General features: G+C 45.1%; 1 protein-coding gene and 1 long non-coding RNA gene across 5 annotated transcripts in view; one reads left to right on the top strand and one right to left on the bottom strand.

Annotated features, from left to right (window-relative positions):
• Positions 1 to 19: 19 nt before the first annotated feature.
• On the top strand, positions 20 to 8,410 carry LOC115899985. Of its 3 annotated transcripts, XR_004059630.1 has the most exons (4): positions 20 to 619; positions 2,062 to 2,122; positions 6,732 to 6,936; positions 8,045 to 8,410. It is a non-coding gene; the product is annotated as an uncharacterized LOC115899985 (long non-coding RNA). The 3 variants fall into 3 exon arrangements; XR_004059629.1 differs by lacking the exon at positions 6,732 to 6,936; XR_004059628.1 differs by having other exon boundaries at positions 6,732 to 8,410.
• Positions 8,411 to 11,094: 2,684 nt separating this feature from the next.
• CORO1C (coronin 1C) overlaps positions 11,095 to 27,073 on the bottom strand; it is a 125,072-nt gene continuing 109,093 nt past the window's right edge. For both annotated transcript variants that reach the window (XM_030939249.1, XM_010360536.2), the window contains exons 5-11: positions 23,608 to 23,789; positions 22,186 to 22,305; positions 20,941 to 21,045; positions 18,311 to 18,456; positions 14,886 to 14,943; positions 14,528 to 14,773; positions 11,095 to 13,507 (exon numbers count right to left, since the gene is read on the bottom strand). In XM_030939249.1, the coding sequence (XP_030795109.1) occupies positions 13,388 to 13,507; positions 14,528 to 14,773; positions 14,886 to 14,943; positions 18,311 to 18,456; positions 20,941 to 21,045; positions 22,186 to 22,305; positions 23,608 to 23,789 (977 nt within the window). In that variant the 3' untranslated portion in view covers positions 11,095 to 13,387. The remainder of the gene's footprint in view (positions 13,508 to 14,527; positions 14,774 to 14,885; positions 14,944 to 18,310; positions 18,457 to 20,940; positions 21,046 to 22,185; positions 22,306 to 23,607; positions 23,790 to 27,073) is intronic.

The following is a 27,073-nucleotide window of genomic DNA, read 5'->3' as shown; positions in this document are numbered from 1 at the left end:
CTCCTTGGTCTGACATTGCTCTTGGTTTCCCATAACTGTCAAAACACTAAGAACCAAGTAGAAACTTTCTGGGGAGAAGTTCTTCGGCTGGGGGTGGGGCCCAAACTGAGAAGGACCACAGCATCACTTCAGCAGCAATGGACAGTCGGGGCCACAAGGGCCCCCGAAGGACAGGAGTGACCAGACAGAAAGGAGGATGGTCTCGCTTCTTGCCCAAGATTGGCGGGCGGTAGAGAGGGGGTGGAAGGTGGTCGGGGAGTAAAAAACACAAAATATGAATCTTCAAAGGGTTTGCAAATATGGTGTATTTCTTCTTGCAGGACTCAAACCACTCTCTCTAGATGCACAGCACAGGCCCTTTTAGCTGCAACCAAGAGCCTCTCTAGGGAGCTGGACTACAGACTCCACAAGGGCCAGGCCTGCTTATCTTATTTCTTCATCCTAAATTTATTCATTTGACCAACTCTGGCACTCCAGACTGCATGCCCTGAGGTCCAAAGGCCAGCAATTCTGGGCTGTGGCCCTCCGGTAGCCCTTCATCTGCTGGGGAGGCTGGCGAGTAAACAAGTCAATGGAACATTATGCCACAATGACACAGCGCAGTGAGTGCCATCCTGTGGTAAGCAAGGGAGGGGCCTCTCCTTCCATCCTGGGTGGGGGAGGGAGGTTAACAGGAGGAGCTTCTAAGAAGTGGCACTTGCGATGACAAGCCAGGTGGGCAGCCGAGGCACAGAGCACAGCAGAGGCAAAGGCTGGGAGGCCTGAGAATACCCAGACACTTCCGGAAGGGAGGAAATAGGGGGTCTCCCAGGGTCTGCCCTGCAGCTTTGCACCAGGCAGGGGCTCAGGACATGCACAGAAAGATACTCATATCTTGCCTTGCACACAGGTTATTTTAAAATGAAAACCAGAAACCCAGCAGGTGTTCGCCACGACACAGTCTCAGTCACCTTAGAAAGACGCAGCTGGAAAGAGCCAAAAGCTCACCCTGCCTGCACAGACAGGGAAACTGAAGCCATAGGAGGGGAAGTGAGACCCCTAGAACCCAGGCCCCTCACCCTTCCCCAGCAGGTTTGGAAATAGCCAGCCTTCAGGGACAGGGGACTGAGAAACTCTAAACAGACCCAAGTCTGCCTGGAGGTCACTCTCTGATTAGGGGAGGTGAGTGGTTGCAAGCTGTCACTTCCAGCCTGCCACGTGGTTTTCTGCAGCTTGTGAGCTAAGAATGGTGGTTACATTTTTAAGTGGTTGGAAAATGTTTTGTGATGCATGAAAACTGTGTGAAACTCAAGGTTCCGTTTCCATAAAGTTTTCTTGGGACGCAGCCACACTCATTGGTGTGCACATATTGTCTCTGGCTGCTTTCACGTTGCAGCAGCAGAGTTGAATAGTTTCATCACCTGCAAAGCCTCACAACACAAATGCTTAACATTTCCTGAGCCTGTGGTCAATGCCAGGCCCTGTGGTAGGTAGGTGCTCTGCATGTATCAGCTCATATAATCCTTGAAGCTGCCTTTAGAAACGAGGAGACTGAAGCTCAGAGGGAGAATGTGCCTTGCTCAAGGTCATACAGAGTAATGGCAGAGCCAGGACTCAAGTCCAGGCAGATGGAATAAAGCTCTTGATCTTAACCCCTAGCCTGGGATGGTGCAGGCTGAACGGTGAGCTCTGGTACATCAGCAAGTACTATATGTAAGGAAAAAGGAGTGGCTTAGTGGCAGGTAAGCTATTTCTTCTGTGTGTGTGACAGGGTCTTGCTCTGTGGCCCAATCTGGAGTGCAGGGGCGTGATCATAGCTCACTGCAGCCTCAAACTCCTGGTCTCAAGCAAGCCATCCTCCTGCCTCAGCCGCCCCAGTAGCTGTTACGGGCGCACACCACCACACCCAGTTCACCTATTTCAAGGTGAGACTTGAGCAGTGAAATTTCCTTCTCAGAGGAGCAAATATTGCTAAGAGAAATTTGGTGTATGTCGTCTGTGTGAAGACCGTAAAACCACACTTCACCGCACCTAACATCTGTGAGAGTCAAAGATTCAAAGTGAACACATTTCTGCTTCTAGGAATGAAGCCCAGAAAAAAATAGTCAAGATGTCTTCCAAGATTGAAGCAATGATATCTGAGGTAAGAGAAATATTGGGAAAAAACACAGACTCCCATACTACAGAAACCTGTCCCTCGATGGAATGTGATGCAGGCATGAAAGTCATATGTATATTCAAGGCTTATAAAGCACTCAAGACCTGTTAGGCAGAAAAGAGAGGGTACAGAAGTATATAAACCGCATAATTCAAGTGTGCTTGGGTGCTGAGAGGACAGACTGAAAGAAATGCTCACAGTCCCTATCTCTGGGTGGCATAATTATGAATGGCCCTTTCCTTTCAAATATATTTTCTTTTCTGTATTTGTATATAGAAAAATGTATATAATGATGTCTATGCCACATTTTGGGTTTTTTTTTTTTTTTTGAGACAGAGTCTCGCTCTATCTCCCAGGCTGAGTGCAGTGGCGCGATCTCGGCTCACTGTAACCTCTGCCTCCTGGATTCAAGTGATTCTCCTGCCTCAGCCTCCCTAGTAGCTGAGATTACAGGCACTCACTACCATGCCCCACTAATGTTTGTATTTTTAGTAGAGACAGGTTTTGCCATGTTGGCCAGGCTATTCTCAAGCTCCTGGCCTCAAGTGATCCACCCGCCTCTGCCTGCCAAAGTGCTGGGATTATAGGCATGAGCCACCATGCCTGGTCTACTAATTTGTCTAATTGTCACAACTGCCTCATGAGGTAGTTTGCTATTAGTATCCCCATTTTGTAGATTAAAAAAAATAAAAGTTCCAGAGAGCTTAAGTAACTCGCCTAAGGTCACAGAGCTGGTTAGTGGCTAAGCCAGAGTCTGAACCTACGGTGTACTATGAAAGAGCCTGCATTCAATCACAATAAATATTGGTTCAATATATAAATGATTCCAGCTCCTCCTTGCAGAACTTGCCTGCTGTGATTGGTCTAAGAGGACCCAATGCTCCCCACCTCCTCTCAATGTGAGCTATTTGGGGTGTAGAGCAGGAATTGCAATCAGCAAAGACAGTAGGTGTTAGGTTCCTCTCTACACTGGAGCCCACTAGTGGGCTAGCCTGGGAAGCAAGGGCTGTTTATGGGTCTTCTGGGAAAAATGTGCTCCTGGTTGTAACTAACTGCCTGCTACTGTTGGAACAGCCCCATGTTAAAGCAAAAACATGGCTCACTGGGCTCCTACTCGAAACTCTCTTACAAGTGGATCCTGAGCAACTAGAGATTTGGTATTCAAACAAACAACCTATAACCTCCTTATACTTAAATGATCATCTGTGCACTAAATTCAGTCTTCCTTCCATTCGCTGATGGACGAAAATGCCTGCAACCTCATGGTGGCCCCCAGTCCCAAGAGGCACCACCACAGCCTGCACAGCTGCATGTATGCAGTGGCCTATTGAATTGCGTTTTGCTTCTTTGTTGTTTCGGGGTGGGGGACCGTTCCCACCAGTGACAAGCACAGCTGTAATAAAGCCTCACACTCTAGAGACAAACAGAGGAAGTCTTGGGTGTCAAAAGCCAGCGCAACTTAACTTCAGCCTGGTATTTACCAAGCTTAGGTTGGTCAACAGTACAGTCATTAAAGAAAATGAAAAATTAAACATTTGTGGAATCCCGGAAATATGTGGCTAGGCAAGGACTGTAACTGACAGGCCAGGTATGGCCTGAGATTTTATAATCTATGTGTAACTTGCCAGGAACTGTTATCCCTCCCTGACAAGGTGCTGGCTTCCATGAGAACCTGTGTCCGCTTCCCTAAAAATGGGGAAAAAAGGGGTGGCGTCGCTCATAGAATCCCACCTCCCTTCCCAGTGTCACGATCCCACTGAGGAAACTGAGGCTCCCTGGTGGCGCAGGAGGGCACAGGCAGACTGGAGCCTAGCCAGACTGCAAAGCCCGTTCCTTCCTCCGAGGAAAGCAAGAGTCTTGCTGGTTGTGCCACTTGTTTCTCAGGGCAGTGGTCTTTTCAGTTTACTCACAATGGGACCTTTTGTTTGAATGAAAGAAACGGTCTCATGAAATAGAATAAGAACAGAGCTCCTTGCAAGGAAGGCCCAGAAGGGAGGGGAAGTCACGCCCAACTGCCTGCCCTCCCCCGCTCTCCTGCTGCGAGGCGGGCTCACGGGGCCACAGCTTGCAGATTTGAATCATCCAAAGGGGAAATGGTCCACTGTGGGCCTGGTCCAGCCAGGATTCAATTCCCTTTCTCAAATGGGAACAGAGCTCTGGGGAGCTTACTTTCGGCCCCAGATTTTGGTTGCCAGTCTGGGTGGCACTAGGAACCAGTTTCTGGGCTGGAGATTGCAGCATGAAGCCATTTCTCGAGTGGAAGAAAACAGGGGCTCCCCAGCTCACTGGGTCTGCTTGGGCTGGGGGTGGCCAGCGCTGCTTGTCCCAGGCCTGGAAGGCCAGAGGGCAAACAAATGTTAGAAATGTACTCCAGACTCTATGATTCTTCCCCAGAGGGTAGCGGCTGGAGGAATCCATGCCTCTACCTCATCCTCAATCACCTGGCCTCAAAGACCCCTGGGAAGGGGTCTTTAGGGGAGAGACCTTGGTGTTGTTTGAGAAGGCCAGGGGCCTGGCAATAGGAGTCCTGGGATATTTCCTGGAATTTAAGATCAGAAATAAAGCTGGACCTTAGGCATGGACTTGGGGAGCTACAGGGACCCAGAAGCCCTCTTCATCACTGTATACCTGCTCTTCCTGCGTGGTGCCTGGCTTCCCCAACTCCCAGGCCCCCATAAAGGAAAACCCAGATCTGATGCCACTGATGGTGGCTCCAAGGGGCTCACAGGTCACCTGGAGTTGACTGTGGTCCGGGACAGTCTTATTCGGTGAGAAAAGCACTGCTGGGCAGATAATGCAATATGTACTCCCAACCCAGATAATGTCTATATTTTCAACTGTTCAGTCATTCAGTAAGTACTGATTGACACATCATGCCAGATTCTGGGGATCCTGGTGAAGGAAACCAGTGCCTGTCCTCATGCGGCTTATATTCAATTCAGGGAAGACAGTCAAAACTCCAATGAGATGATAGATCAGCTATCAGTGGTACTAGGGTGCTACGGGCACTATTTACGTATGGGGGTCAGATGAAATGCTGGGAAGGGCAGACACTGGAGGTGGGGAAAGGATGGGCACTCCCGAGAGAACAGCACATGCGAAGCTCAGAGGTAGGAAGCCTCCTGAACACAAGAGAACATCAGGAGAGGATGAGGGGCGGCAGGGCAGGCAACACAGGGCCTCCTAAGCTAGTGGTGAGGATTTAGTTTTTATTCTGAGTGGGATGGGAAACCACGGAGGGTTTGAAGCCTTAGATACAGGGGTCAACGAGCTTTTTCTTAAAGGGCTACACAGTAAATATTTTAGGCTTTGTGGCCATACAATCTGTTGCAGCTACTCAACTCTTCAAGTATAGAGCAAAAGCAGCCACAGACAAGGCATGGTGTGTTCCAATAAGTTTTACTGATGGACACTGAAATTTGAATTTCCTATCATTTTTTACTTGTCAGTAAATACTGTTTTTCCCCCAACCATTTAAAAATATAAAAACTATTCTTAGCTTGTGGGCTACAAAGAAGCTTCCGGCAGGTTGGAGTTAGCCCATGGGCCTTAGCATGCCTTCCCCCACCTTAATACCTGAAAAGGTGACTATGGCTGCAGCTCTGAGAACAGATTCAAATGGCTGGGGGAAGCTGGGTTAGGAAGCTGTGATTGTTAACCTTGTCAACTTGATTGGGCAATGGGGTGCCCAAATATCTGGTGACACATTACCCTGGGTGTGTCTGTGAGGGTTTTCTGGATGAAATGAACATTTGAATCTGTGGGTTGAGTAGAGCAGGTTGCTCGCTCTGGTGTGGGTGGGCGGATCCATTCCATTGAGGGCCTGAATAGAACAAAAAGGCTGAGTAAGAAGAAATTCCTCGCGGGTGTGGTGGCTCGCGCCTGTAATTCCAGCACTTTGGGAGGCCAAGGTGGGCAGATCACCTGAGGTCAGGAGTTTAAGACCAGCCTGGCCAACATGTGGAAATCCTGTCTCTACTAAAAATACAAAAATTAGCCAGGCGTGTTGGTGCATGCCTATAGTCCCAGCTACTTCGGAGGCTGAGGCAGGAGAACTGCTTGAACCCAGGGGGCAGAGGCTGCAGTGAGCCAAGATCATGCCACTGCACTCCCGCCTGGGAGACAGAGTGAGACTCCATTTCAAAAAAAAAAAAAAAAAAAAGGAATTACTCCTGCCTGACTGCCTTCAAGCTGGGACCTCAGTTTTTAGTTGCTTTCTGAAAAACTCAGCTCTCCTGGGTCTCTCTGGTTTGTTGACTGCAGATCTTGGAGCTTAGCAGCCTCCATAATCACGTGAGTCAATTCCTTATAATACGTCCCGATCTCTCCTCTTCACTCATGCAGACAGACCCTATTGGTTCTCTTCTTCTGGAGAATGCTAATACAGAGGCTCTGTCCACACAGAAATGATGGGAGCACAGGCTAGGGGAGTCACTGTGGAGGTGTGAGAAGTAGCTGGGATATGGACGCACTGTGAAACAAGAGCCTGGGTGTGGGATACGAGAGAAGAGACGGGAGTCAAGGAGGCTCAGAGGTAGAAGAGCATGAACTTCCTCCTGTAGACAAAAGGGATATTCACTTGTATCTCCTTCAGAGATTGACAGAAAACATCACTCTAGAAGCAAAACAGGGAACAGGTGGCTGGAGGCAGAGAAACCAGTTACAAGGCTGTTCAGACACCAGACTGGTATCTACATGGGGAGGCACCTGGCGGGTGGCCAGATCCCCAGATGGAATCTCCACCTTGTGGCTTATGAGGCATTCTGGGCCACTGCCTCTTGAAGACACTGCTTAGGGTGGTAAGAACTCATTTTGCATTTGGGGAGCTGTAGGTGGGGATGGTGATAAGTAGCTCAGCATTTTGTTCACAAAGAGGTATTATTCCAACTTGCACAACCCAAATAGCATCTCCGCACGGAAATGAAGCTGCAACAGCTCCCTGTCATGGAGGGGGCACTTCCTAGTTCTCAGACCTCATCACTAGAGCCCCCAAGCTGTGATGTTGTTGCTGAACTCCCTCAGGGCACTGAGCATCAGCCTGAGTACCTCTCCTGACTGGACCAGGGGTCACTTGCTCCACTACAGTTCTCTCCAGCCCCGTGACACTCTCACTGTAAATACAAATTCTCACCCAGTGAATGCCAAGACGAATCCAACCCTACCTAGTGGGGGAGAGGAGATTAGGAAATGGGCGATGAGAGGTACACGGCTTCTGGGAAGGGAGCCCTGCTGCTGGGGGCCTGAGAGGCACCCAGTGGAGAGGAGCCTGGACAACCTTGGCAACCAGCCCCCTGACCGCGTTCCACAGCATTTCGGGGGTCCAGGCACCGTGTGTGACCCCTTTCTACTGTAACTAGGCCTGCTCCCTGCTCTTCCCCTCAAAGACACAGATGACTGCTCCTCTCTGGCAGCCCAAAGCCTTCTCTGCCCCCACAACTGCCTGCGGGCCTTTGTCTGAGCCACTTCTCCCCAGTTCTGTTCCAAACCCACCAGAAAGTCCTTCCCTAAAAGTCCACTTACTCTTTGAGATCAGTGTGAGGAAGCTACTCAAAGAACAAAACTAAGCACCCAGTGGTGAATGCCCAAGCTCAAGTGTACAGATTTTTTTCTGATAGCAGAAGAGACCTGTTTACTTGTCTTCCAAGTTGAGTCCTGAGGTGGAATAACTTCCTCCTCTGACTTCTGCCCTCAGGCTCCAGAGGCAATGGCCCCGACATTGCTTTCTGGCCCCTCACCATGAAGCCTGTCAGGAACCCGTGTGCCTCACCCTCTATCTGCCACTCACTAAACTCAGGATCCTAAAATCTGCCCTCTTACCCATTTTCATTCACATGAATTAAACTCCAACTACAATGAATTTGAAGGATCCCATCTGCCTCTCTAAACTCACCTTCCTCCACATTTCAGCAGCCACCTTATCCTCAAGGATCTTGGATGTGCAGTAATTCCCATCTCCCACCCAGCCCTCCTGACACTCGCCACAGGGGAACTTTCACCCGGCACAACACAGACAGTGTCGCCTAGCGAACACACCCCCACCCCACGCCCCAAAGTCCGAAGTTGAGAATAAGCCGTTTGCTGGTGGACTCGGTTCCCGCAGGAGGGACAAGGATGGCTGCCATCTGCACATCAGCTGCCTGGGACTTAACATTTCACACGTCACGTTTCAAACAGAGGCAGCAGCTGCAGCTGAGATGAAGCATATCCAAGTATATTTAGCCCTTACTATATTGGAAGAAAACATTTCCCAGTTCCGATGACCATCATTTTCTGCCCTATTAAAGTCTTACATAATTTAATTTTTATATAGCCAATCTGTCTTTTCCTTTGTGATGTATTGCATTGCTTTAGGGCTTACATTTTTTTTCTCTTGTCTGAAGTGTAGATTAAAAGGGACTTACTTTCTTCTAAATAGAAAAAGAAAAGGTTTTATTTTAACTGTGGACTCCCATTAAGAATGTATATTGGTGTCCTGCTGCCCCCACAGCTAACCAAATGTTGCTGCACCATTTCAAACATCTCCACTGATTTATGCTTATCTTAATAATTATTAACTTACCACTAATACATTAATTTTAATAATGCCTTTCTGGAAATAAATATATTTATAGGAAATGTATAAATTCAGAAAAATAGGATTAAATAGAAATTACACACAACTTTACTTCCCTATAGCAATAATAACATTTCTGGTATTTATTCTACACATAAGTATACATTGTGTATGCATACATCCTTTAAAAAGTTTGTCACAAACCATCTGTTCTGGGGTGGTTTTACATATCTGTATTAGGAAACCTACACTTTTCACTAGAAGTTCTGGTCCTGAATGTTCTTATGGGGTCTAATGGACTTCACTTTCTTCCCCATCTTACTTTTAAATGGATAAGCCAACTAACATCATTTACTGTAGAGTGACTCCATGGGGTAGAGAGCTGATGAGAATTACTTTGTAAACACACTTTTACTTTTTATGCTGACATCAGCAACACAGTTCACTGTAGGGCACTTGGAATACACAGAAAAAAGTTGGTAATGACATCCAGCACCCAGAAATAATATACTTTCATCCTTCAACCTAGGTAGGTATATATTTTAAACCCAAGTTGGAATTGACTCTATTTTACTATTTTTTTTAATGTTTCCTATTCAATACTTTTTTTTTTTTTTTTTTTCTGGAGACGGAGTCTTGCTCTGTCGCCCAGGCTGGAGTGCAGTGGCACGATCTGGGCTCAGTGCAAGCTCCACCTGCTGGGTTCATGCCATTCTCCTGCCTCAGCCTCCCAAGTAGCTGGGAGTATAGGTGCCCGCCACCACGCCTGGCTAATTTTTTTTGTATTTTTAGTAGAGATAGGGTTTCACTGTGTTAGCCAGGATGGCCTCGATCTCCTGACCTCGTGATCCACCCGCCTCGGCCTCCCAAAGTGCTGGGATTACAGGCGTGAGCCACAGCATCTGGCCTCAATACTCTTTCTAAATGACTTTAAATAACGAAACCACATCAAACATTCAGATGCCCTGAAATTGTGGAGACAGCACTCCCAATATTGGCTGGATAACATAAGAATATGACAAGTAACTTACTGACCCCCTTCTGCAGAGTTGATTTTACTCTTCTAATTCCTGAATATACCTCCCACTAGTTCCCTGGGACAAAATTTCCAAAGGTGAGAACCTTGGGTCTTAAGAAAACATTTAAGGCTTTTGATACACTTGCCAGACTGCCCTCTGGAAAGGCTGTCCACCCCGCACATGCCCCCTTCTCACAGGAAAAAACTGCCACCCCTACATTCTTTGGCAAGGGCCTTCTTTTTAATGAACAAAGGAGCACAAAGGGCATTGTCCAGCCTGGACATCAAGGGTTGCCCGTCTGAAGCAGGAAAAGTGTGCCCTTGACAGTGACTTACGTCCGTGACCCACTGCCAGCACTGGGATACTTTAATGTGCCAGCAGAAAGAAAAGGGGCCACTCAGAGTTAACAGATTCTTAAGAGCCAACAAAGAGTTTTTCTGGATGTAAAATACCAAGTACAGCAAGGGAAGTGACCTTAAAAAAAAAAAAATGGAAGTTCCCCCCAGACGAGGTCTGGCTGGCTGTCTGGGGCCAGCATGCTGACCTTCAGGTCTTCTGGCAACGAATCAAGGTGGCCCGAGTGAGAAAACAAGTTAGTCATAAACAGACCACCATGCGTCTCCCGGCTGACTGCGGGCACCTCGGGTCTACAGAGGGCCCTGCCAACTTCTACTTCCTGCAGCCACGGGTGGACCAAGAACATGGCTGCCATTCTTCTCACAGACTAAAGCAACTTTAAGATAAGGCATTTGAGGAAGGGGAGCGTTATGCTGACTATTCATCATATTCACAAACATTCAGAAAAAGCACACAGTGGGAAATTCTTTGCTACAATCACTGAAATGTCACGAGACAATGTCATAGTTCAAAAGGGAAGCCCTGCAATTCAACTGACCCTAGAAGCCTGCTGAAATAAAAGTCACAGCTGAGCCAAGAGAATATTGCTTCTACTGAAGAAAAATTGCTTTCAAAGGCTCTGTCAGGAAATCAACTCATAGTATAACAGAACAGTGGCAGCCATGCAGCGAGGGTTCTTTGTGTGGCCACACAGGTATTCCTCTCATCTAAACTACATGGAATTACCATCCTCCTCGCAAGAAAAGGGACTCAGAGGGATTAGGAACCCCATCCCAGGACACACTGCTGGCAAAGGTCTGAGGCAGGATCCAAAGGCCCAGGTCTGTTGGAAGCCAAAACACAGTGCTTAACTGGCTTGGAGACCTCACTTGCGCTTGAGCTGAGCCACCCACATGCGCTTCCCCTGTACTTACCCCAGCGAGGAGTATGCCACCGTGCTCATCCACCAAAGTCAGAGAAGCTATGTCAGGCAGAGAGGTGGGGGCTGCCTCACAGACAGCCAAGGTGTGAAATAAACACAAACACCATTTTGTAATCAATGATTTTTATCTCTGAAAATGGAAGCAAGTGTTTTGACAGAACACTATGGCCACTCTATAAGAGCCAACGTAGGAATAATTCACTGTCCTCTTCCGGGATGTCAGGGCTTAAAAAAAAAAAAGACAAAACAAGAAAATAATCCACAATGCTTTGGGCGCCTACTCTGAGCTTGGCTGGGCTTATTCATTAAATAAGTCATAAGCTACAAACTAATATCAGGGTAACTTTCCCTTGCCCTCCTGCTTCTCTTTGAACCACATGCCCTACGGTGTTTCACCACCATCAACAACAACTTTGTTTACTTCATTAATTCGGTATCAGAACCTTAAAACATTTCTGAATCTTAGACACAAAGGTCCTCAGCAGATTACACTGATAAAGAAACAAATACAGGTTTGAATATAAGTCATTGTCATTATTGTTTTCTTTACATCTCATGATCCACTTCAATATTAAACACACACATACACACACACGAAACCACATCAAACATTCAGATGCCCTGAAATTGTGGAGACAGCACTCCCAATATTGGCTGGATAAGAACATGGTCCTTTTTCTATACGGGCATTACTCAAAGTTCAGCTATCACCACACTCTGCCTTCACCCTGACTCCCTGAATACAGACGTTTCCAACTAGTCCCATGCCCACACCAGCACAAGCGTGTGCAAGAATTCCCTTCGTGGTCCCAGTGGCACTACACATTTCACGTTCAATCACAGACAGCCCTTCCAAAACAGAGGCTCCTTACATCTTGTTTCCCAAGCATGCACTATAAGAAACTGGAAATGGGACAAAGTTCTAGCTAACCGAGGAATGAACAGGCAACCAGAGCTCAGTCTCTGGCCCCCTCCAAGTTCGGGAAACCTCTGTGCTTTGATGCAGCCTTGGTGAGAGATGGAGAGGCAGGGCAGATTAGTTGTGCAGAGGGACATGTTTGTACACATTAAAGCTACAGCAGAGGTCTGCATTCCTGTTTCTGCTTCACTCTCGATCATTCTCCTCAGTCTCAATATTCATTCAATCGCACCCTCTGGCCTCATCTTAGCTTAATGTGGTTAGAGCTAAAGGGCAGACAGGAAAGAAGGAATGGCTGGGAGAGCCCTGAGAGAGGTCACAGCACATGTGAGGAAGAGGGTAGAGCAGGAGCTTTGTTGGTGGAAGAAGAACCACTTCCTCCTCCAGCACAGCATGGGGACAGCACGGGGACACAGGATCACCCAGGGCAAATACCCCTCTCCACATGCCCTCATTTTCAGTCCCCACCACTGTACTCAAGAGCTAGGCAAGCTGCTGAAAAGGGCAAGAACGAACGCTCAGCAGTACACACGTCTTCCTGTCCCGGGCACCCTTGTCAAGTACTGACCAAAACCTGAAACATGATGTTTAAAGTCATGAATGCAATAGATCCTAGGTGTGTAACAAACTGCAGAAACACATGCTAGTTTGGGTTAGATTATAATCATCTGAAGCACAGGATAACCAAGAAGCAAAATTCCATTCTGGTACAAACACCCGATTTCTAGAAAAGAGAAAGGAAAGGAAGAAATACGATGTGAGTTTTTTTGATCAGAAGACTCCATGAAATGAGAGCGGTGGTAATACGAATCCACGTGATTTTTCAAGTCTTCCTGTTGTACAGTCATCAAAATGACCAGGTTTGTGCTGCAAAGGAGCCAGCACCATGTGGCTACTGCTTTGATTGTTCTCAGATGAATGTTTATACAAAATAATATCTTATCTTCATTTAGTTTATAAACATACACAGTGCTGTCCCTTTCAAATTAAGGAAAAAAAAACCACACACAAATACTGCAAAGTAGCAAAATACAAAGGAAAACAAAGCTACTTTTGGTTTTGGCAACATTAAAAAAGAAAGAAATATAAAAAGCAATGTGGCATTGGTCCCTATTCGTTTAAAAAAAAAAGGGTACTTGGGCATGACACAATCAGAATTAGTTTGTTTTCTAAAATTCAGAGTATCTGGGATTTTAAAAGTAGCACTTTTTAAAAAGTTCAACAAGTCACATTACACTTAAAACATCAAAAAAGCTTTCTGATAAAAAGCTCAGCTTTTAAATCACGTTTTGTTTCTGCAAATTTGGGAGACAAATTGAGTTCTTACTGGAATGTGGCCTATGGCTGGTTGACAACTCTGAAATGGAATGTCTCCAAATGGCAGTGCCTCCCTTTCCGCCCTCCCTAGGACCACACCAACAACCAGCTCCCAAGCACAAGTTCTTGCTCCCATTTTTTTGTAGGGGTGGGGGTGGGACCTTCAGGCTGCTATCTTCGCCATCTGCTGTTCTAACTTGGAAATACGCTCATCTTGATTGCAGATTGTGTCTTTTATAGATTTGATCTCTTTTAAAATCTCATCCAACTTGGCTTCATTTTGCTAAGAAAACAAACAAAAAAAGGAGGCAGTGATTAAAATGCAGCAAACAAAGTTCAACACAGTTCAAAACTTGTAAGACATAAAATGCAGTTTTCTATTTTGCAAACGGCAAGCCATAGTCACCAAGTTGAAAAGAGACGTCAAAGCCCTACTGCATCTGGGGCTTTGAACCCAATGAGCACTGGCCGATCTATCTGAAACCCCATGGCAAAGCGACAGTGTGTCACAGTGCCACTTCTGATCCCGAAGCCTGTGCATTTACTCAAATAAAGGGTCTCCTGGGTCCCAATTAGACTATAGGACAAAACAGGCTCCTTCAAGAGTGCCCTACGTCACAACCACCCCAATCACTCCATCAAGAGTAACTTCTATCTGAGCAGAGCGAGGGCTGACTCTCCCAGAGGCTACAGAGCTCCTGCCATTTGTGAGGGAGGCTCCTTCTTGGGAGCGAAACCCTTGCCCTGTGTGTCCACTCCTTCTCTCTTACCCAGGACCTGCTCTCCCGGCAACAGCAGCACTCTTCAGTGGCCGCAGCGAGTCAAAGGCAGGCTCGATTCCCTTCACCCCACCCAAAGGGCTCTTGCCTAAATCCCCCTTGTCGCCAAACCCACACAGCCAGATCCTTCTGTCGTAACCACTCAGCTACATCTGAACACTTGCCACTCCCTCCTTCCAGGGACCTCCTCTCCCTGGTGCCTATGACCCCACGCTCCCATGATATTTTATTTCTACCCAAATCAGAGAAGGGAGACTGATACCTATCCAAATCTTGGTGGTTTGTGGCCACACTTGGCTCCTTTAATGGGGCTAAAGGAGCTTTAACTCCGTTAAAGGAGGCAAGTGTGGCCACAAACCACCACCATCACGTGACCGAAGATCTTCTCCCACTTTTTCATTTACTGAAAACCCCCGTGCACCCAGCTGGGACAGTACTCGCCGACGCCCTGGACCACAAGGGCTTTCCAGATGATAAAGCCCGAACCAGCCAAGCACCCCTGCACTCCAGTCAGTGGTCCTCACCACACTGGCTGTGTCTGTAGTTTTCTTGGGGACGCTGATCAGGTCGCACTTCTTGTTTGCAGTGGGCTTGCTATCCAGAATGTTCTTCTTGACCACCTTGAGATCCCTGTTTTTGCCTGGAATATACCCGTGCTTCAAGGAGATGAGGATTGGGTCTGCATTCTTGCCCTCGAACCACTCTTCTGCCTCCAGCGCGGCCTCTGGCCCCGCTGTGTCAGGATACAGGTCATCTTGGAAAAGGTCAGACTACAAGAGACATTTGGCACCCACGGGTAAGGAAGAAGAAAGGCTTGGGATTTTTGAATTTCATTTTTACATTTGTTTAAAACATGGATTGTCTAGAAAACTGAGCACTCACCTTCCTGGGAACAGTCATGATAATAGGTTCACACTTTCTCTCATGAAGTTTGAAGAATCTTCAGAGGGGAAATAAAGGCAAAGTTGCATTTAGTGAAATATGAGGTTGACTAACAGGATGAATAATGAGTTTTCTACAACGTTGTCTGAAATGTCAAGTGCTTCTTTACCCATCCCCGCATCTGATCCACCCTGGGAATAGGCAGAACTTAGTGTTCCTGGTTGACAGATGACAGAACGGAAGCTGAGAGTCACTATGCTAGGAAATGGCAGACTGGAGACAAGAACCATGAGTAGAGGTCTACGTATGATGATGACAAATGCCAATTATCTGGGGGGCAAACTGTGGTAGAAATAATAGCAACACTGAAACTGACTCACTTGTGAAAAAATTACCATGTCAACATACAGGAAAGAACACACATCTGTTAGACTGTATCTACAATGCAACGTGGGTACAAGGTCTTCTACCAGCTTGAGGTGGTTGAACATGTGTAAGTATAAATATGACTTTTAGAAAACAAACAAACAAACAGAAATCCTAGGATTATGATTTTCCCTTCCAAGCAAACCACCTCGTACATGACACTCAGAAAAAATGTGAAACTATCCAAAATGTGGAAAGAGAATGTAAAGCAACTTGCACTGTAATATTGGAAGAAGGGAGCAAAGAGCTCTGTAATGGGGAAGAAAGGTAAAACATTTTTGTTTGTATCGTACAAGAGAACTGAACAGACCAGAAACGACTTCTCTTATGATGACCCTGATAAGGTCAAGTCAATTTTGTCAGTCAAGATGGGAAACAATAAAAAAAAGTCTCTAAAGCTCCTGGCAAAAGAGGTGGCCTTAGTGAGCATTCTGACCAGATCACCAGATCAAATGGCTGGTGTGCAAGGGGGGAGTTGAGTGTGGGCGTCAATGCCGCTGGGGAAATGTTTTTTGAATTCCAAGAGTTAAGTCAGAGAAGACACTGCCACATCAAATATGCAAAACCAGTGAAACTCATTTCTCCTGGAAACCTGCAGCCTTTGGCATCTGACACTGGGCAGGAGTCCATTGAAGACAACCTGGCAGATACATTGTTCTAACGCATCAGGGGAACAAAAGCTGAATAGAGCTCAGGGTGGTAAAGGTTTATAAAATCATCATCCTCTTTAAAAGGAAGGTTGTGTCAAATGTGCCTCTTTACTATTTAAACCAAAAACCAAGAGTCCCAAATAAACCAAAAACCTTTTTTTTTTTTTTGAGACCGGGTCTTATTCTATCGCCCAGGCTGAAGTGCAGTGGCACAAGCTCACTGAGGCCTTGACCTCCTGGGCTCAAGCAAATCCTCCCACCTCAGCCTCTGGAGTAACTGGGACCACAGGTACATACTACCACACCTGGCTAATTTTTTTAATGTTTTGTAGAGACAGGGTCTCACTAGATTGTCCATACTGCTCTTGAACTCCCAGGCTCAAGTGATCCTCCCACCTTGGCCTCCCAAAGTGTTGGGATTAGAGGGTGAACCACCACTCCTGGCCCAAAAACATTTTTAAAGACCGATTTAATGAAAATTCTGTGGTTAGTATAGCGAATAAAAAGACTGACTTGGCTTTGACTTCCAGCTGTACTACTAAAACCCATGAGAGTGTGACAACCTCAGCAAGCCTTAAGTGCTTCATCCATAAAACGGGGATAAAAGTAACACCTACCACATAGGATTGTTATGAAAAGTAAGAGGTAGCAAGTAGCATATTTAGCACAGTGCCTGCCATATAATAAATGCTCAAGAAACACTTTATAAATCGGAGACATTCCAAACAACTGTGTTTATAGTCTGTCGAACTTTTAGATGACAACAAATGTGTTTTGAAATACTGGATGTAATCATAAACTCGAATTCAGTCTATTTTGAACCACATTTTGATTAGTTTGGTTTAAACCACAATTTTCAATTATCTGTAACAGCTTTCCCTCATTATTCCAACTAAAACAAACAAACAAAAACTCCCATATAGAGTTTTGGTTTGTTTGTTTTTGTTTGTTTGAGACAGAGTTTCACTCTGTTGCCCAGGCTGGAGTTCAGTGGCACCATCTCGGCTCACTGCAACCTCCACCTTCCAGGTTCAAGTGATTCTCCTGCCTCAGCCTCCTGGGTAGCTGGGATTACAGGCACCCACCACCACACACAGCTAATTTTTGTATTTTTACTAGAGATTAATATAAAAAGGGGCTTACAAAAATTCTTTTACTTTTATTTTGAAAGATGTAAGTATCAATTCTTTAATTGTGAGACCAGAACAGCAAGGTTTTTAAAAGTCCATAAAAACACAGTGTTATACAAATGTTTGGTATGACCCTACATGTGATGACGTAATGCTAATTATTCTGTTGTTTGAAATGGCTAGTGGTCACTGAGTCTCAGAGGGTACATTTGTTGACTAGCATGAGAAAAAAGCCTGTCCCTTAGGAAGCCCAGCATTTAGAATATGAATTTTTTAAAAATCAGTAGTAGTACAGAGAGGTAGAAATTAAATCATAGCTGAACTTCCTAATCAAGCTAACCTACCGCCCCACTGTAGGACCTTTGGTTTCTCTATTTTAGGACCAGTGGGGCCCCAAATACAGTTCTGATTCTGGTTCTTCCACTTATAGGGTAGGAAAACCACCCCCTTTTCCATCCCCGAGCCAGGCTCTCCCCTACTTGCCCACCAGGGAACACTGACCATGGCCTCAGTTTGAAGATTAAAAATGTAGCTGGGATTATAGGCACCCACCACCACACCCGGCACATCTCACTTTTTATCATCATCTGAATGCCTGGTGATACCAGAGCAATACAGCTACAAGACATTCTATGAAGCCCAGCACATTTCACTATTTCTGTAGGTGTGCAATACACCCCAGCTATGCCACTTAATTGCTGCACTTCAGTTATCTGGGCAGGAAATGAGGTATTAATTCCACAGTACACACAAGGATAGAAAGACATGGGCTTCATAGAATTTCTTGTAGCTGTATTGCTCTGATATCACCAGGCATTCAGATGACGATAAAAAGTGAGATGTGCCGGGTGTGGTGGTGGGTGCCTGTAATCCCAGCTACTTGGAAGGCTAAGGCAGGAGAATTGCTTGAACCAGGGAGGCAGAGGTTGCAGTGAGCTGAGATCACAACACTGCACTTCTGCCTGGGCAACAACAGAGCAAGACTCTGTCTCAAAAAAAAAAAAAAAAAAAAAAAAGTGAGATTTTTTTCTAATGAAGAAACTCGGTTTTAGTGAGTATCCTTAGAAAGTGCCATCTGATGGCAATGGGTACAATTCTACTACTTTCTTGCTCAGAATGGTCAGATATTTTTGAGATCTGAAGTATATGCTAGTCTAAGTACAAATAATTGTCACACAGTTACACCAACCTAGAATACTTGACAATCTCGATTCTTTACCTGGCAATCTCACATTTGTTGACATCAAGTCCCCTCTTGGGCATGTAACCCATCCCTCTCTGAGGCTCCTTGCTGCTGAATGTGTTGAGGTAGTGGACGTACGGGGATTCATCCGTGATCTCAAAATAGCGAATACTGCTGTCACCCTGTAAGAAACCAGAGACAAGTTTGTGTCTGATTGTTAACTGAAACCTCTGGATTATGTGGGTGTCTCTTTCCTCTATAAACCCAGCATTAGTTGGGACCCCACTTCAGTAGCTGACCTTTTCTTCCTCATAAAGAGGCTTGCCTAAAGCATATGACAGTTTCTTTTCCTCACAAAGTAACCCCTCACTTATCAAATGCTAGCATGCCTTTTAAGTGGTCTCTTTGGCCTCTACAAAAGGCTTCAATTTTACTCCCCTGAGCCTAGGCACCAGGCCAGGGTTAGGGCAAACACGTTAATGCCTCTGCCAAACAGCTACATTGCAATTCAACTTCGAAAAACAAACAAACAAACAAACAAAGACTAAGAGAATTGCTGAGAATGCAATTACTGATTTAAGTATAACGCAATGCTGTTCACAGACCTAAGGGCACCAATACCAGGCACTGAGTTGATGATAAAAAGTGAGATTTTTCTTTTTTTTCTTTTTTTTTTTGAGACGGAGTCTCGCTCTGTCGCCCAGGCTAGAGTGCAGTGGCCGGATCTCAGCTCACTGCAAGCTCCGCCTCCCGGGTTCACGCCATTCTCCTGCCTCAGCCTCCCGAGTAGCTGGGACTACAGGCACCCGCCAGGTCGCCCGGCTAGTTTCCTGTATTTTTAGTAGAGACGGGGTTTCACCATGTTAGCCAGGATGGTCTCGATCTCCTGACCTCGTGATCCGCCCGTCTCAGCCTCCCAAAGTGCTGGGATTACAGGCTTGAGCCACCGAGTATCCTCAGAATGTGCCATCTCACAGCAATGTGTACAATTCTACTTTCTTGCTTAGAATAGTCAGATATCTTTGAGTGCTGAAGCACATGTTAGTCTAAGTACAAAGAATTGTCACACAGTTACACCAACCTGAACAATGATGGCAATCTTGTCTGGCAGAGAGGAGATATACATATATGTAAGAAAGAAGAAGACAAAAATAGCTAGGTGGTATCATGCCTCAACAGTGCTCCCAGTTCTCATGATTTCCATTTGTCTCAATGATTGAGATATCTAAAGCAATGGAAAAGAAGCTAAACCCTTAATAGTCATTTCTGCATACCCAAAAGAATTTTCCATCTAATGTTACTAATATCTGAGTAACTGCTCATTTTGTTTGTTTTAATTCAGTCAAGGGCAACAATGGCAAGGTAAATGTACTTAACACCTGTTAACATCTGCAGTAAAATGGCTTTCAAGGAAACAGACAAGATCTCTGTTTCTAAAACAATGACCTATAAAAATGTAAAGCAGGTCTGGCCGGGCGCGGTGGCTCAAGCCTGTAATCCCAGCACTTTGGGAGGCCGAGACGGGTGGATCACGAGGTCAGGAGATCGAGACCATCCTGGTCTACACGGTGAAACCCCGTCTCTACTAAAAAATACAAAAAACTAGCCGGGCGAGATGGCGGGCGCCTGTAGTCCCAGCTACTCGGGAGGCTGAGGCAGGAGAATGGCGTAAACCCGGGAGGCGGAGCTTGCAGTGAGCCGAGATCGCGCCACTGCACTCCAGCCTGGGCGACAGAGCCAGACTCCGTCTCAAAAAAAAAAAAAAAATGTAAAGCAGGTCTGCAGCATGCTCAATCAGCTATGAAAAGCAAACATCACCAGCTTTACCACCCAGCAAAGGGCTATCTAACAGGTCTAGGGACTACCTCAACAGCTCTACTGTTATTAATTTGTTTATTTCAACTACAAAAAGTTCTAAGGGAAATTGAGCCTACAAAAAAAAGGGGGGGAATTCTAAGGTTCCCACTTACAAAAATGAAATCATAAAGCTACCCACAGTGTAGGCATGCTGAGCTCATAAGGCAGAAGGAAGGTTTTTGGAGTTCAGTGTGGAGTCTCCCTGTAACTGTAATCACCCCTGAGCTTTAGTCAGGCCTCATATCTTCAAGCCCAGGGCCCTAGCACTGAACCCCCAGGAACAAGAACCCTCTGGAGAGTCTCTGAGGCCCTCAAAAGTTTGCATCCACAAAGCACCATTCTCCTTCCAAGTCTATGGTGTGTGGTACTAAGTATACACATGCTCATCTAGGGTTATCCAACAAATTTCAGCATTCGATGTGGCCAACTGGTTGCCCATCCCTGACACAAGTACAGATAAATCTAAAATCACCAATCAGGTAGCACTGCTAGGTGAAAATGAAACACCAGTGTGTCTTCTTTTTTTCACAAGAGCACCCTGATTGGTGCATTTTCCCCAACACTCCAGCCCAACCCCTGCTTCAGTCAAAAGTATGGAACATGGCGTGTTATCACTGCACAACTGGCAAGCTGCCCACAGTCCAGTCTCAAGACCTAAAAAATACCAAATTATCTGTCCTTAGCTTATAACGTACACACACAAATTAGAAAAATTAAACAGATACAACACATTGCCCCTCTCTAAATCTCTGAAGGATAAATGTTTCCACTGACAGCATTTAACACCAAACATCAAAATTACTGTTTACCTTTCCACATAAGTAAATGATGCTGGTGTCAGGGTCATAGAAAGGCAGCAACACCCCATTGCTAGTGTCCATCTCATGAAGAGCAATTGGTTCCTGCATATTTTTCTGGGGGGAAGATAATAATACATATATGTGTGTATATTCACGTTTTTAAAAATAAATTTTTATAACCTTATTATACATTCTTCTATCCCAATTAAGCAAGCCATTTTCCTAGAATAATAGAAGTTTGAACTATGCACATACAATACTCACACATGGAAACAGCAACAGGGATGCTAAATGAGATCCAATTCACTAAAAATTTCACTGATTGGACAACATAATGCACACATACATCAGTGTGATTTCATGACAATGATGAGAGCGCCCTTATCCTTTGTTACTGTTTTCTTTTTCTTTTTTTAAGACTGAGTCTCCCTCTGTTGCCCAGGCTGGAGTGCAGTAGTGCTATCTCGGCTCACTGCAACCTCTGCCTCCCAGGTTCCAGTGATTTTCCTGCCTCAGCCTCGTGAGAGCTAGGATTACGAGCACATGCCACCACCCCTGGCTAATTGTTGTATTTTTAGCAGACACAGAGTTTCACCATGTTGGCCAGGCTGGTCTCCAACTCCTGGCCTCAAGTGATCCAGCCACCTCAGCCTCCCGAAGTGATGGTATTATAGGGATGAGCCACTGCGCCCACCCTATTTTATTTTTTAAAAGTACTTTTTAAATTATAAAATATGTGTGCTTTTAAAAAGTTGAAAGATATAAAAAAGAACATAAAAATCATTCCATATTCCAAAATCCTACAGCCCAGTGGGTGGCAGAAGCTATTATCATTTTGATCTATTTCCTTCCCACACATGTACACACTGAGATTGAGATGATTCTATGTATGTTGTATTTTTCCCCACTTAAGCTAATTATGAACATTTTCCCAAGCATGACTATTTTGATTTAGACAACTGATCGTATTATTTATGAAATATGAACTTATTTCCCAAATCCAAAACACTAGATTCTTCATTCTTTTTAAAAAATATAGTCAACAGCCTCTTCAGGATTATCAAAAGTATGTCTTTGAAATACATTTACCAGTAAGTCTCCAATGAGGATAAGAACTTTACATCCAATTTAAGACAAGCAGGTGTTTAGAAAACTACACTAAGAATCCCATAATCTACTTACTCACCGGAAGACCTGCTCAGAACAGACAGAAAACTCAAGTGAAAGCAAGCAGAAAAGCTGGGGAGGGCGTACCAGATTCCAGAGAGCCAGCTGCCGCTCACTCATGCGGCTGAACCCAGTGGTGAAGACATTGCCATCGGCCAGGAAGATGGCTCTCATGGGTCTTGCTCCTTCATGTGCTTTCTCCTTCTCCTGGAGAGCAAAAAGGCACATGCCACACATTAAACTGCAAGAAGACAAGGTGAGTGGGGAAACTCGGGCATAGATCCAACTTCACCCACTGCCATTCAGGTTCACCTGGGTGTAGGAGGGAAGTCAGTGTTAACCATCCCCCTTCCCCAGATGAGGAAACAAAGAGATACTATGTGATCTGTCCAAGGCCGCTCTGTGAGGCAGCAAGAGTGCCAGGATTTGACTCAGAAGCCTCACTCTCTCCACCATATCCCGCTGCCAACCCAAGTCTATGCACTGGGAAAATCAAACACATGAAAGGACCCTGACAAATGTTTGTTTCTCAAGAGGATAATAACGTAAGGAGATTAGGTACGCCCTACCATTTCTACCAATATCATAGGGCAGAAAGAAGCCTTGTCTAGTTGACCCCTTCCTTGACCTTGGTAGTTTAATGAATGCACTAGGACAACCCTTGGAAGATGTCGGGTGGAGAAAACACTTTACACAGGGCTGGGCAAGTCCCCAGGGCTCAGTAAGCACCGGCTACTATCATCACCCAACTCTTGAAAAGAAATGCTGCCAAAGAAGAACCACATCCCAGGAAGGGCCTCAGAGTGTGGCAAGTGAGGTGTTCTCAGACTCACTACGTGTAGTTTCAACACTGACTGAAGACCCGAATGTCCATCTTTTGTCAGGGTATGTGATTTTGTTGGGGTCCAGTTTGGTTGGCAGAAACTAAGACACTGAGCTGATGAGAGAACCTATTGCTTTTCACCCGGCTCTTTTTTTTTTTTATTTTTTTACTTTTAGTAGACAGCATTTCACCATTTTGGCCAGGCTGGTCTCAAACTCCTGACCTCAAATGATCCACTCACCTTGGCCTCCCAAAGTGCAGGGATTACAGGCGTGAGTCACCATGCTCGGCCACCTGTTGCATCTTTAACAGTTGTGTTTGGAAAAGGGTGAGGAACTGATTCATCAATATTCAATACTAAGCTGCAAAATCAGGAATGCAGCCAATTGGTTTAATTGATCAAGACTTATAAACTCTTAAGGACTCTAGTGAACTGATACAAACTATTTCTTTGTGAAAAAAGGCTACAAAGTGAGAGACTTGAGTAAAAGCTGGAAAATTTACAACTCTGGAGAGAAGCACAACTGGGGAGACAGAAGCCTTTATAAGCCTTTTCTTATTCACAGTTGGTGTCTACACACAACAGGGTCCCACTGACCAGTACTGCTGCCTGCCTTAAAAAGCAGAGAGCTCACACCCTCACTCAAGTGCCCCGACTACTGAGTTTTCATACTAGGAATACTCACAGCAACTATCTCTTGTTTCCTGGGATCAATGACTCTCACTTTCTTGTCTTTGGAAGCTGTGCAGATCAGACTGCCATTCCGGTTCCAGCTCACATTGTAAATCATGTCTGAATGCATATCGTCCAAGTTTATAAGGGCTTCCCCTGTTCCTACATTCCAGATGATAATGGCATTATCACAGCCTAAAACAGGCAAAACCATCAGAGATGAGAAGATTAGAAACACCTATACAACACACTCAGAAAACTACAGATACAGTGAGAATATATACATGTATATGTAGAGAAAGAGAGAGAGAAAAGATGCGGCTGATTGTCAGAGACCCTACTAGAGGCCCTACTTACTAAGAGAGTTAAAAACTGAAGTGACAAAGAAAAAGTTTGTATAAAAGAAATAAAAGTGTTAAAGTAAAAACACAACTTGTTAAGTCTGGGTTCATATGAAACAATCAACCAAACAAAAACAAAGAAAAAACCAAAGCAGAACCCTATTTTCTTTAAAGAGTTAACTGGGCTGGTAGACCCAAGTGACTTCAAGTTTCCTTTTCTAGTAAAACAAGCATCAGGGTGAATATAGCTTATTTCTCTGCCAAATAAACTAAAAATAAAAGGTTTAAATAACTGTTTAGGGCACTCAATAAAAACTCTGGGTGGCAGGTTATTCAAACCAGTGAGGCTCTAAGACACAGCTTTGGGATATTAAAGTATGGTGCAACAGTGGAAGGGAAAAAGCCAAGAGTAAGGCCTGTTTGCTCACAACAGATCTGTACCTTTAAATGAAGAGAAAAATAGACCAAGACTGCTCTGATCATGGTGAGAAGCCCAAACTGTAATCAAGTAGCTACATGGATTCAGAAACGGATTCTGAACGAGGCCCATGATGTCAACTCAGTCACCACCTCAGCTCACCAACTCCTTCCTTCCTTCAAGGGTCTGCCCCAAGCCTCCAGGCCCCTTTAAAAAGAGGCAGCATGTGTTGCTTGCTGGCCGGGCGCGGTGGCTCATGCCTGTAATCCAGCACTTTGGGAGGCCGAGAAGGGCGGATCACGAGGTCAGATGGAGACCATCCTGGCTAACACAGTGAAACCCTGTCTCTACTAAAAATACAAAAATTAGCCAGGTATGGTGGCGGGCGCCTGTAGTCCCAGCTACTTGGGAGGCTGAGGCAGGAGAATGGTGTGAACCCGGGAGGCAGAACTTGCAGTGAGCCGAGATCGCGCCACTGCACTCCAGCCTGGGCGACAGAGCCAGACTCCGTCTCAAAAAAAAAAAAAAAAAAAGAGGCAGCATGTGTTGCTCCTAGGATGTTAGTTCAAGGATGAAGCAAAATACGGGAAGGACATCCTAGAGGTGGATTCTTGCCAATAAAGCAATTTTGAAATCATTTAGAAAAAACAGCCACTAATATCCAGGATACTTAAGTTACCTAAGGGTTAGAAATAGAAAACTGGCTGGGCGCGGTGGCTCACGCCTATAATTCCAGCACCTTGGGAAGCAGAGACAGGCGGATCGCCTGAGGTCAGGAGTTGCAGACCTGCCTGACCAACATGGAGAAACCTCGTCTCTATTAAAAATACAAAATTAGCCAGGTGTGGTGGCGCATGCCTGTAGTTCCAGCTACTTGGGAGGCTGAGACAGGACAATTGCTTGAACCCGGGAGGCGGAGGTTGTGGTGAGCCGAGATCACGCCACTGCACTCCAGCCTGGGCAACAAGAGCGAAACTCCATCTCAAACAAACAAACAAACAAAAAAGTTGAAGCTAAGCTCTGGGATGGACAATTGAACCTTCCTCTGCCTTATTCCTCATAGGCAAACACATAGGCAAACAGGTAACTTCAGCCACGGCAGCTGGATCACATAGTCTAAAAATATGCAGAACACGACAATCACCCATTCTCCTTCACATGTAAAAGGGAGAATGCAGACCAGTCTGTTGCTGCTGCCCTATGTTGAGCCTTGATGAGAAAGGTAGCAGGAAATTTTCCATGATGGAATTCCAGCTCTGGAATTTTTTTCCTCTCCTTAATCAGACTGAGGTTCTGAATAGAACATCAAAAATCATTCCCAAGTATAGTCAATGGTGACTATAAAAAACATGGCATCTTTTTTGAAAAGTGGGCCTTAGTTTCAATAGGTACTTGGCATTATAATTTTTTATGTAACTCACTGTGAATCATAAACATTCTGTATTCCCGATTAAAAACTGAACTGCCCCCACTCCTTTTTACTGGTGAGGGGAAAGACCTTTAAAAATTCTATCTCTAACATTAGTATCACTTTTTAAATAAACCACTTTTATTTATTTTTATTTTTTATTTTATTTATTTATTTATTTTTTGAGACGGAGTCTCGCTATATCGTCCAGGCTGGAGTGCAGTGGTGCCATCTCGGCTCACTGCAAGCTCCGCCTCCCAGGTTCACGCCATTCTCCTGCCTCAGCCTCCTGAGTAGCTGGGACTACAGGTGCCTGCCACCACACCCGGCTATTTTTTTTGTATTTTTAGTAGAGACACGGTTTCAGCATGTTAGCCAGGATGGTCTCCATCTCCTGACCTCGTGATCCGCCCGCCTCAGCCTCCCAAAGTGCTGGGATTACAGGCATGAGCCACTGCGCCTGGCAACCACTTTTATTAAGGTATAATTTGCATACAATACAATGCACCTATCTTAAGCATATATTTGGTAAGTTTCAACAAATGTATATACTCATGTAGCCACTACTATGATCAAGATACAGAATATTTCCATCACCCCACAAAGTTCCCTCATGCTCTCTGTATTGCTTTCATAAAAGAAAATGAAATCTCCAATTTTAGATAAAGGAAAAGATTTCTGTACAACACTAATGTCCAGAAATAGGGGACTAATCAAGTAAAATGAGGTATACCCAGAAAATGGATTAGTATGAAGTCATTAAAAATAGAAAGAGTGCTTAATGGCACTTGAAAAGGGTCACAGCGTACCACCAAGTACAGAAAGCAGCCCATGTGTAAAGTGTACGAACCCATCTCTGTGTGTAAAATAATTTATGTATGTGCACAGAAATATCTTTCAGAAAGAAACATCAAAAAAGTAATAATGATCTTCCCTCTGAGTGGTGGGATGAAAAGTGATTTTTTTTTCCTTTTGTGTATACTATAGAGAACATATACTAAAATATACTAATTGTATAGCAGGGGAAAATGAGTTTTTTTTTTTAAAGGAAGGAGCGTATTTGCCTAATGGGGTCTCCCAAAGCCAGCAGCACCACCACAGACGGAACCCAGGGTTTCTAGCTCCCAACCAAGTATACCTTCTACCATATCAGAAATAAACAAAACTATGGTTCATGGAGGGCCCTGGCAGGAACCATGAAACCTGCTGAAATTATAGCAGGAAATACATAGCTTTCCTCAGGTTGTCAAAGTGGCCTTGAAAGACACGCACATGCATGCATATACACACACAAGTATGTGTGTGGGCTGGG

The sequence above is a fragment of the Rhinopithecus roxellana genome, chromosome 10, assembly GCF_007565055.1.
Source record: "Rhinopithecus roxellana isolate Shanxi Qingling chromosome 10, ASM756505v1, whole genome shotgun sequence".
Lineage (NCBI taxonomy): Eukaryota > Metazoa > Chordata > Mammalia > Primates > Cercopithecidae > Rhinopithecus > Rhinopithecus roxellana.
Note: the sequence above shows the minus strand (reverse complement) of the source record. Positions and strands in the feature narration are given on the sequence as shown.